Source organism: Salvelinus fontinalis, chromosome 42 (genome assembly GCF_029448725.1).
Source record: "Salvelinus fontinalis isolate EN_2023a chromosome 42, ASM2944872v1, whole genome shotgun sequence".
Taxonomy (NCBI): domain Eukaryota; kingdom Metazoa; phylum Chordata; class Actinopteri; order Salmoniformes; family Salmonidae; genus Salvelinus; species Salvelinus fontinalis.
Window position 1 is genome coordinate 24,059,865 of NC_074706.1, and position 11,239 is coordinate 24,071,103.

The following is an 11,239-nucleotide window of genomic DNA, read 5'->3' on the forward strand; positions in this document are numbered from 1 at the left end:
TTTTGCATGACTTCCACCAATCCCTGTGGTCTAGATGATTAGTATCTATGCGGATCAAAGTTGCCATGTGAGGGTATATTAGAACAGTACAACTACGTCAATACTAGGTTTTATTCCTGTCAATGTCCAACCATGCAATTTTTTTGTATTTGTAAATAAAAATGAAAATGTAAGAGCCTTTTTGGGAGCAGATATGAAATTAATAGATTAACTGAGTTATGGCAGTGAAAATTATTAAGATAATGTTTGCACAAGATAAAATCAACATTGATTATATCCTATATTATAGAATAACTGAAAAGGATTATGATCATATGTTTGCACACCAGAAAATGTCAGTATTAATTATTATCATCCATGACAGAATAGAATCATTAGGATGCATGTCCCTGATTATTTGCTCTATTTATTTCAGTTGAGTTTGAGGGCCACATTCCAACAAAGATTCCTGTTCTACCCCCTTTAACTGAAGTCACAGTGTCAACACTATTTGAAGAAATAGAGAACCAGTGGGTGGTCTCTGACTCCTTAGACATCAGTCTATCAGATGAGAAATCAATTGCCAATGATGTTGATGATGAAGATTATCATCCACCTTCAGAGTTGGATGTTCCAGCACAAGTGGCAGCTGAGCCCGTGGACACAACTACAGAACACGTATCAAACAAGAAATCCAAGATTCCACCAATGGGTAAGCCATGTGGTCCCAAATGCAAGTGGCAATGTACTCAGAATATTTCAGAGGTTAGGCGAAAGGAAATATGGGGAAAGTATTGGGAGATGAAGAGGACATGGATCTTCCACATGGTGGCACAGCAATCTAAGAAAAATGTCACTGTTGGTGCTGACAGTCGACGCAGCAGGTCGTTTCTGTACCATCTTCCAAACCAGAGCGGTTCTGCACAACAGGTGTGCAAAGTGTTTTTTCTGACAACATTGGGCTACCACCCCAAAAATGACAGGTTGATTGTCACAATGATGGGCAAGTCAATCACCACCAAACTGATTCCACCAAAGGATCAGAGGGGAAAGAAAGCTTCAGTGAGCAAATTGAACATGAATCCAATCCTGCAACACATTGAGTCCTTCCATCCCCAAATCAGCCACTACAGACGAGAGCATGCCTCACATCGCCTCTACCTCCCTAGTGACGTCAATATTCGGTTCATGCATAATGACTACAAGGAGAAGAACAAAGATGCCAGCTGCGGTTATGAAACCTATCGCAAGGCGGTAAAGGGAAGGAACATCAGCTTTGTGAAGCTTGGAGAGGAGTGTGAGCTCTCTTTGGTGCAGGGTCATCATCTGAAGATGGAGCACAGGGAGAATGAGGCCATGGAAACCCAAGCCTGCCAAGACAACAGCCATGCAGCACCTGAATTCACCATCACCAACCCCGACTGCATGCAATGTAGAAAATATGAGGAGCATAAGTCTGCAGGGCAGAGCAGAAGCCATTACCAGGCTGATGCACAGAAAGATTGGCCTGAGGACGGATCTGTGAGGAGCGTTGATATGCAAAAAGTCATCATGCTCCCTCGCATGCCAGGTGTGGAAACAGCATTGTTCACAAGAAGAATCGTTGCCTATCACGAGACATTTGCCACCATTGGAAAGAAGTCTCAAAAGAAGAAGAAAACAATCGCAGTGGTATGGCATGAAGGAACAGCTGGTCGGAATGCATAGGAGATTATTTCATTTTACGTAACGGCACTGGAGAGTGAGAGAGATGTCAAGCATGCAGTGTATTGGGTGGATAACTGCACCCCAAAAAAATACAAATAAAATGTTTTTATTAGCAATCTCATGGTCATTTAAAAAATAATTGTATTACCCTACATCATACTTCGATCATGTTCCATCATTATATATTACAAGACAGGTAATCGTTTCATGTAATTCAAACAATTTCAGTGCTGCTTTTCACATATTCTTATAACAAGACATGGGCTACTTGTCAAACACAGCATGTAATGTGACTAATGCAGAACCTACATCTCTATGTAAATGCAACTTGTATCTCAGTGGAAGACACACAAAGGATGCAGCTTCAACTCTGTTACACTGTCAGTAGTTACACTGCTCTTGTATTAATAGCATAAATGAGAAGTATAGTAAACTAACAAATGAAAATGGCAGATACTGCTCTTTGCTTTGGTATTACCCTGCAATTTATAACATATCATGCCAAGGAAGAAGGCAGTAACTGCCGTTTAAGGGTCAAAGGTCATGTCAGAGGTCAGGGTCAACATTAATAAAAAATGTACTCAAAGTAAGGCAACAGATCATTACATCGCCAATGTTCACCCTAGAATTCATTTGGCTGGACAATTAAACAACTTTGAAGCCATTCTCAGTTCCACTCTATGAGAAGTTACTGCCTTTTTGCTTGGGAGGGCAGTAATCATATTTCTATAGCGTTTTTTGTATCATTCTTGTTGAAAATTCTGTTTATCTGTTAGTGATTTTTGTAATTTGAACATGTTCTGTCTTTTTTGTCTCTTTAGCTAGCAAACGTTAGCTACCAGTACCTAGCTAACGTTAGTGCTAATGACGTTAACGTTATTAGTTGTTGCGGCATCTTTATTGAAAGTTAGGAAATTAAGATTTCATTGAACCTTCTAGTGGGCTTCGACGTCTGAAGAAGGGAGCAGTACCTTTGCTATTCCAGTGGAATAACTACCCTGTCCAAGAGATTGTCATGTCACTGATGGGAAGCATCAACTGCATCTGGGCTGTGGCTTGCCTTCTCACAACTACCAGTGTGGGCCTCTTGTGAAGGCATGGGCCAAGGAGCAATGAGCTACTACTGCATTGCATCTTCCCTTTTTTTGCTGTGACCATCCACATTGTTTAACATCCTGTAGTCCATTTATTGATAATAAACACCTCTGCTTATACTCCAAACAATGTTATAGAGTTTTTATTTACAGTGACAAGAGAACAGAAAAATGTAAGTATTATTTAAAATATTTTCTTTATTAATTGCAGACAGATTCGTTTTGTTTCCCTTTCATTAATTGAAAGACAAAGGAGCCCGCCCCTTGTTATTTAGTCTTTCCTGCCTAAGAACTTTTGCATGTATCAGTCACCCTTCTCTCTAATTAGTGAGAACACCACTGGGTCTTTGTGTATTCTCTCACCTGAAGAGACTATGTGAAGCTCGTCGTCTTCACAGAACACACATGTGCAGCCTTGAAAGTTGCTCTCTATTCTGTAGCCATCCATAGGCAGTGAAGGGAATGGTGGTGTCTCCTTATGGTGAACTATGTGTCGCGTTGTGATTAAAGGCTGCTGGTAAGACAGGAGTCTCCCCACCTGTACCTTTCCAAAGTGGGAGTCGACTAAAAGCTTATCATGTGAAATATAATGGTACATTTGTGACGAACTCCAGACCAGCCATTGCATTGACAGCCGCTATTGGGTTAGCTAGCTGGCCTCTGACATTCATCCTAGCTTTACTATCAACTGGCAAGCTTTATCAGGCAGCTTTAGATGCAAGGGGAAACCGGATATATTTGCTAGTGAACCATCTGATTGGTGAAGTTGATATAAATTCCATTACTTAGCTAGCGATCTAGCTAAATTGAAAGTACTGGGGGAAAGCTAGCTAACTAACTACCACCATCACTGAAGTGTAGCTAATGTTAGCTAGGTTTCTAGAAAATAAAAACTATATATTTGTTAGCTATATTTTAAAGACTTGTTACTTTTGAACACTTGTCAAACTACTTCATTTCACTGCCTGTTTTATTGATGAATTAGTGACTGAAAAGTTGTAAAGAAAAATGCCCCTCCCAATTTCACTGCAAATAGCCTACTAGGCTGTATTGGTTGGGTATCATTTGCCTGGTGGGCACATTACATAAGTGTTTAATTAGCCAATTTACTGACTGACTGGGCATATTGTTTTTCATGTTTTTGTTATTGCATTTCAGGTGGAGCAGGAGTAAGATCACTAGAAAGCAGCATGCTGCCAGGCCACCACAGGACCCTAGAGGTATTAGTCAATGCATATGAACTCATTGCATTTTGACTATGCTAGTACTTCCTGGTTTGGGGGCTTATCTAAATTTATGAAGGGGAAGCTCCAGATAGCCCAGAATAAGCTGATCAGGGTAGTATTGAAGGTGAGTCCACGTATTCACATAGGCAGGAGCTGCTTTCAGGAACTAAACTGGCTGCCTGTTGAGGCTAGGGTGTCCCAGATTAGACTAGGTTTGGTTTACAGGAGTATTTATGGTCCTGCGCCCAGATATCTAAGTGATTACTTTCCTCGTGTTAGGGATGCACACAATCACAGCACCAGATCAGGTGTTGCTGATGTGTGCTTATACAGGTTCAGGAGTAATGCTGGGAAAGGTACTTTCTTGTATACTGGAGCCTCAGAATGGAATGAGTTGCCTCTGCCTATAAAAACAATGTCCTCTCTGGACAGCTTTAAAAATAAAGTAAAAATATGTTTGTCTTCTCTATTCTCCATATGAATAACCCATATGATGTAACTGCAATGAGATAGATGTTCTTCTTCTATTTTTGTGTTTTATTTCACTGCCATACTGTGTTTGATCTTGTCTAGCCATCTTGTCTCAAGAGGACCACAATGGAAATAAGTCCCAGACTTTGTGTGTTATCCTCGATTTTATTCATGTGCATATATGGCTTTTAAGTTTTATGTGTGCTTGTTTTTTTTTAAATGGTCTAATTAATAAACTAAACTAAATTGCTTTGAATTGCCCATTTATATCAATGGCACTAACAAAATGGTTGGTTTGTTCAGAAACGTGCAGTAAATGCTAACACGACTTTGGTGATGAAAGTTACATCATGTATTTATTGTCATCTCCCCATCAGGTCTCTGCATGCTGTGACAAGGGCCTGGATGGTGACATATGCTTCAAGCTGCCTGACTGAATACTGGGGCCTTCAGCAGTACCTTCTCTTTGATTACAGCAAGAGTCTCCTTATGTCTCGTAGCCATTTAACATGTACTGTATGTAACCACTCAAATTCTTACAAACTTCTACAAACACAAGAACAGACTTATATTCACTTGTCTCTGGCTGCGTTCACAGGCAGCCCAATCCTGTTATTTTTCCACTAATTGGTCTTTTGACCAATCCCAGATCTTTTCACATCAGATATTTTTCAGCGCTGATCTGATTGTTTAAAAGACCAATTGGTGAAGAAAAAAAATCTGACTTGGGCTGCCTGTCTAAACACAGCCTATTGTCCTATACCTCAGGCTTGTCTGGGATATATATTTTAGTTGGCACACCTGTGTGATCTTTTATACATGAAGAATAATTTATTCACCCTGGATGAGACTTGCATTGATTTTTAGACCTCTTTGAATCAGAAGCGTCAAATGCTATCTTGATGGAGAAAGTCTGCATGTTGTCAGATGTTTAAGTTACCATAGTAGTTAGTAAAAATGAGTACAGGCTAAAACAGTTATGGTTTTGTAACCTATTAAAAAATTAACATGAGTAGTTTATACAAAACTTTATTGCATTTGGTGGTCATCCCCTTTAATTTGTCCCTCTTAAAGCCTTGATGGTTGCATCCTTCCTCAGGGAACGGTCTGCTGTTACTGACAACATGGTGGCAGGTGTTTTGCTGTGCTGCTCTAGAGTTCCATGGCCCAGCAGACTCCCCTGGGGACAGGGGGATGGCCACGTTCGTTTTTATAAAAGTCTGGGAGACTTTTAGAGGGAGAGGGCATGAGTTGGAGTACAGTAAATCCAATCCAACCAGTGGCCCTGGATTATATGCTACAGTATGTCATCACACAGAGACAGACAGCCATAGTGAAGGGGGTTTACATAGAGCATAAAGTATATTACCACCAGCGGACCTTGCTTCTCTGTGCTCTGGCGAGATCGCAGATAATTGGTCAGAAGGCTCTGGCGGTCCTTGGAATATTCTCTCTGTAGAACCTGTAGAGAGATGGATAGAGGTACTGAATGCTCTTGAGAGAGCAAGAGTTAACTTGACATTGTCGATTTAGGACTATAAGGGTCTGGGAGACTTTTAGAGGGAGGATAGGGCATGAGTTGGAGTGAGTACAGTAATCAAAATTCCAATCAAACATGGATGTGTAAAAGGCACTCCAACTCAATGGTTTTCAATGGGAAGGTTGTGTTTGGGGGGGGGGGGGGGCTAGGCCTGTGTTGTGCTGTCTTCCAGAAAATAACCCACGTCTGTAATATTGAATGAGCTTCCCAAGTTACAAGTTTAGCTACAATTCTGCATGATAGGGAATAACATAGGTGGATCTATTTCTATCTAACCTTGTGAATAAACTCCAAGAACAAGATGATTATCCTGGTGGCTGGGAGGTTCCCAAGTTCTTGACATCTGTCTGGATGTTAGGGATATGCTTCAACCTGAGGAAAAGAGCAGTGAGGGAGAAGACCTTAACCCCACTGCTTACATTTCAGTGCTGGTTCAAGTTGCTGAGAACCTTTTTTAAGTTTTACATATTCATAAGCTTGATCAAGTTGTCACCAATTAATCAATGAACAGGTAGTGAAGTAGTTTGACAAGTGTTCAAAACTCAGTAACAAGTCTTTAACATATAGCTAGCATGTTGGCAAGTATCCAGCCAGCAACCTTCCCCTGTCGACGGCAACAGCGTTCACAGGCTCCTCATCTGTACAGATAACCCAATTGTGAAACATATTTTATTTAAACTGACATTATTTGTTGCTTATTTTTTTACTTCTTAGATGCATATAATGTCCAGGGCATAACCTAGCCTGGTGGATCCAGCCTGATCCCTTTGTACCGTTCTATTTCACTTCACATTTGATATTTGAAGTGAAGTAGAAAGGTGAACAAAGCGATCCAGTTGGTTCCACCAGGACCAGGCTATTTATAACCACCATTGATAGTGTGTGTGTGTGTGTGTGTGTGTGTGTGTGTGTGTGTGTGTGTGTGTGTGTGTGTGTGTGTGTGTGTGTGTGTGTGTGTGTGTGTGTGACCCACCAGTGCCTTTGATGAGGGGCCAGGAGCTGATCTATGCTGTTATGCCCATCAATGGGGCTCTGGAAAAGACCTCACCTCTTGCCTGTTCACCAACGGTCATCAATAGAGAGAACAGAAATAGGTAGGTTTAGTCTGACCTGTTCAAACTTCAACATAATACCCGTTTGTGTGTCAGATATTACCTATCCTAACTGCCATTAGTAATAGAACAGTGACTATGTATGTGTTCACAGAAACATGTATGGAGCCAGCACATGGAGACTTGCAAGATGATGTGATGAAGTCCAGACTGACAGACGGGCTTGATAGTGATGTCTCTGTAGGGAGAAAGACCTGGCACCCAGCATTAACATTTTACTAGACAACTTTTACTTTTTATTTATTTTAGTAAATGGTATCAGACAATATGTGGAGGGAGGAACCCTGTGTATTCTGAACCAGGATCAGGGATCTCCTGTTGTGAAAGGGACACCACACAGGAAGGTATGGCTACTCGGACATGTTTGCTAAGGTAGCCCCAATACCCCCAGACAAAATGCAGATAGGCACAATATTTGTATCGGCTGGTGAACGACAATAAAATATGAAAGGTTCACATTGTTATATCAGCAGAACAGTGCTTCTATGGTATTATGTAAAGTGTTGTTTAGTCTACATGGACCTGTGACTACATTTGAAAGTTATCAAAACAATTTGTTTTAGAATATCTACATAAATTTAGCAATTCCATTCTTCTCATATTACTCTTTAGGCTAATGATCTATTCAAAGCTTCTCTATATCTGCCTGCAGTTATTGAGCTCAACTTGCAGGAGGTTTGTTTGTTGTGACTGAGTGAGGGGAAAGTTGTGGGAAAGGTTCTGACACCCACATCAATCTACACACCCAAGCCAACTCACGTTTGACTTCTGTCATGGCCACCAGCAGGCCACCAGCATTTCTTGAGGAGCAAGCCAAAAAACAAGGCCAAATCAGCAGGTGCAATTCCCCTTTAAAGCATCACACAATCTAGTACACACAGTTGATTTTATTAAAACACTATATATATATATTGAAAAATGTTTAACATTTCTACCAATCGATTGTTGAAAGAACAGACGACTCTCGGGCGACCAACATTTATTTTAGTCAGGACAGGCCAAAATTTAAACTGCAATCATTTTCTCATAAAAATTGTCTTGGGGGAAAAAAATAAAGTAGTTGAATGTAAGTAATATACATCAAATAGCCTACACAGTACAAACACAATATGTAACAGACTTTTTAGGCTTAAATACAATACAATGTCTGGATGCAATATTCTACCCAGGGATATTCAACACTGAAATCTGTCACTCTCGTCATTCCAATTGCATCTGTGGATCTTTTCAGCTGACAATACTGAAAATGAATCTGTCTTTAATGCAGGGTTTGATCTAAACATCATAAGCTATTTAGTGGAATGGTTTTTCTGCTGGTGTATCCTGAGGTAGCTCCTCTCTGAGAACCTCTTCCCACATTGCGTAGAGGTGAACAGCCTTTCTCCCATGTGGACCTAAATGTGCATCTTCAGTTAGTTCTGATGGGAAAACCTCTTCTCACACTCGGGGCAGCTTTAATATTTCTCCCCTGTGTGGACCCTCCGGTGCCTCTTCATGCTGGACGAGTGGGAGAAGCGCATATGACACTGGGTACAGCTGAAGGGTTTCTCCCCTGTGTGGACCCTCTGGTGCCTCTTCAGATTGCCAGCCTCAGCAAAACACATGTGACACTGGGTACAGCTGAAGGGTTTCACCCCTGTGTGGACCCTCTGGTGGATCTCCACCTTCTGGAGGCAGCTGAAGCCTTTGTTACAGAACATGCAGAGGAACCGTTTCTCTTTACTACTGCCTGATGTCGCTCCCCCACCCCTCCCATTGGCCCTTTGGTCCTTTGAGTTCAATACCTGATCGAAAAGGATGCAGCCCTGTGAATCAGAAGGCCCCATCAACGTAGACACTGGGTCCCGATCCCTGAGCGTGTGTAAAGGGGAGTGGGTTGCGACATTTGGATTTGTCTCTAAGCTTTCCCTGTAATCTAAGAAATCTCTGCCTTGTGAGTGTCCTTCCCCTAAGTGAGTCTCATCTGCATTCAAGGTCAGAGGAGAGTTGCCCTCCACTTTCACAGTCACTTCATCTATAACTATAACCTCCCCTTTCTTATTTAGGCACCCTTCAGAATATCCACTACTACTGTAATGGTTCCAGTCCCCTCTGGACAGATCAGCCTGTGTGTCTAAACCCAAGGGCATGTTGTCAGGGTCCATCTCTGTTGCGTAAGAACAAGATGGAACATCCCCACCCGTGTCTAACGTGTCACCATCACCATCTCCACGGGAATGAACCGTTCTTTGGCTCTGGTGAAATACGGGTAAGTACTCTGAACCAGGAGCAGGAGGACAGACCAGTGGTACGAGCCCCAGTCTCTCTGGGTCTGATCTGTGGTCAGATCCTGTGTGTAAGAGCCTGTGTGTTGCAGTTAAAGTCTCAGTGTCTGTATCTGACTTGAGGACGGTGTTCGGCGTTCCACTGACCTCGGTGACGCTGGGTCGGGTCCTACACGGCACTGGGGCGGAGGTGGGGTCCTCCGTGGCTACAGGGGGCTCTCTAGTCTGGATGTCTCCGCTGTGCCGTGGCTCCTTCTCTCCTTTAGTCCTCTCCTGCTTGACCCCAGGACCTGCAGCCTGACAAGAAGAGAGGAGGTTATTACCGGTTCATGAGTTGAATTGGATAACAATGTCATAAGGAAGTTTCACAAGCTTCCCTATGGCAGATAAATGACAATGTAATCAAGTGAATAGCTGAGGGGGAGCCTTTCTGAAATAAACCAGACATTTGATTTACAACGCAACTCATATTTTATGCAACACTATTACACTAACCTCTATCACGATAACGTGCTGGGTTGAGGTTCCACTCCCCTCATCAACAGTGATTGTTTGGTTCTCTCTCCATGTATTGTGTCCTGCTGGCTTCACAAAGCTCTTGTGGCCTCCAGTGAGATGTCCTTCACCTGAGAGAGTGATTGGGGGAAAAGAGGTGGTTAGGTTAGCTTCTGTCAATGCTCAATGGTATATTATACACCAGTGACAATGTCTAGAATTGTCAAGGATGTAAGGTGACACTTTAAATAACTTTTTGATATTCCATTTCTAGATCAATTGATATGTTCCATGCATATATAGCCTCGTTATTGTTATATTGTGTTACTATTTACTTTTTAACTGCATTTTTGGGAAATGGCTCATAAGTAAACATTTCACGGTAAAGTCTAAGCCTGTTGTATTCGGTGCATGTGACAAATTAGTTGATTTGATTTGCGTCATATTGTGTACAATGACTAAATCATAGGACATTCAGAAACTGGTTAGAATATGATATTGTGTCTTTGAGCAAGATATCTAAGTAATCAGGGGAACTATTTAATACTATCCAAAAACGGACGAAGTGTTAACCCAATTGGTTACAAAATGTACCTCTTGCCATTCCTCTGTATCGGTCGAGGATCTTGACACTACTGGGTCGACTGGCGACGACGCGCTCTCGCGTTGTCCTCTCTGCGCGCTCCCGTGCTACCTTCAGTTCCAGTAGATGTAGTTTCCTCCGCAATCCCCTGTTTTCTTTCTGGCTTTGAGTTACTTCCAGACGAAACACTGCGTAGTCGTCGTCTACGAGTTTACAGATCTCTAACACGGCTGCATTCGCTAGCACCTCCATGATGGAGGCTATTTGAGTGTGAAAACCCACACAATTGGCCATTGTTAGTTAACGTTACAACCTAGCTAGATATCATCAACCAAGCCCTGTCTCTAACGCGAATTAACGACTATATGTGGTAAGTATGTGATGCTGTGCAGTTCAATTTGTCATATTTTAAGTTCCATGGTGTTAATAAATGTCTAAATAACAACACTAAAAACGCTAACGTGCCAATTGTTCTTGGTCAACGCTTACTTCCGTTTACTTCTTCTTCAATGGTATATTGGCTTTAACACAATTTAGTGTGCATGTCGCCACCTACTGTGTGGGATGGAAACAGGATATATTCATACAAACGACCAAAAATAAATAAATAAACTAAATCAAACTACTTTTCTGTTAAAAGTAAAACAGATCTGATCCCTACACAGGCTGAAAATGATCATAAGTCCAAACTACTTTTCTGCCGCAGCCACAATAATGTCCAGTTTCTTTGACACTTGAGCCGTACAGTTTAGAACTGGCAATGAACGC

General features: G+C 41.7%; 2 protein-coding genes across 3 annotated transcripts; one reads left to right on the top strand and one right to left on the bottom strand.

Moving 5' to 3' along the window:
- The first annotated feature begins 183 nt into the window (after nucleotides 1-183).
- LOC129841235 (uncharacterized) lies at nucleotides 184-7,106 on the top strand. The gene is made up of 3 exons (XM_055909403.1): nucleotides 184-4,000; nucleotides 4,855-4,993; nucleotides 6,994-7,106. Exon 1 carries the CDS (start codon nucleotides 688-690, stop codon nucleotides 1,684-1,686), a length of 999 nt encoding a protein of 332 aa, XP_055765378.1. The 5' UTR covers nucleotides 184-687; the 3' UTR covers nucleotides 1,687-4,000; nucleotides 4,855-4,993; nucleotides 6,994-7,106.
- Nucleotides 6,305-10,765, bottom strand: LOC129841233 (zinc finger and BTB domain-containing protein 18-like). Of its 2 annotated transcripts, XM_055909401.1 has the most exons (5): nucleotides 10,483-10,765; nucleotides 9,889-10,019; nucleotides 9,541-9,690; nucleotides 6,991-7,072; nucleotides 6,305-6,389 (listed from the first exon to the last, which is right to left on the bottom strand). In XM_055909401.1, exons 1-4 carry the CDS (start codon nucleotides 10,763-10,765, stop codon nucleotides 7,022-7,024), a joined length of 615 nt encoding a protein of 204 aa, XP_055765376.1. In that variant the 3' UTR covers nucleotides 6,305-6,389; nucleotides 6,991-7,021. The 2 variants fall into 2 exon arrangements, with proteins under 2 accessions (XP_055765376.1, XP_055765375.1); XM_055909400.1 differs by lacking the exons at nucleotides 6,305-6,389; nucleotides 6,991-7,072 and having other exon boundaries at nucleotides 8,094-9,690.
- Nucleotides 10,766-11,239: the final 474 nt, after the last annotated feature.

Coding starts and splice junctions, on each gene's coding strand:
- LOC129841235 (XM_055909403.1), top strand. CDS start 688: ATGGGTAAGCCATGTGGTCCCAAATGCAAGTGGCAATGTACTCAGAAT.
- LOC129841233 (XM_055909400.1), bottom strand. CDS start 10,765: ATGGCCAATTGTGTGGGTTTTCACACTCAAATAGCCTCCATCATGGAG. Junction 10,020..10,482: donor ATACAGAGGAATGGCAAGAG/GTACATTTTGTA, acceptor TCACTCTCTCAG/GTGAAGGACATCTCACTGGA. Junction 9,691..9,888: donor AGCACGTTATCGTGATAGAG/GTTAGTGTAATA, acceptor TCTTCTTGTCAG/GCTGCAGGTCCTGGGGTCAA.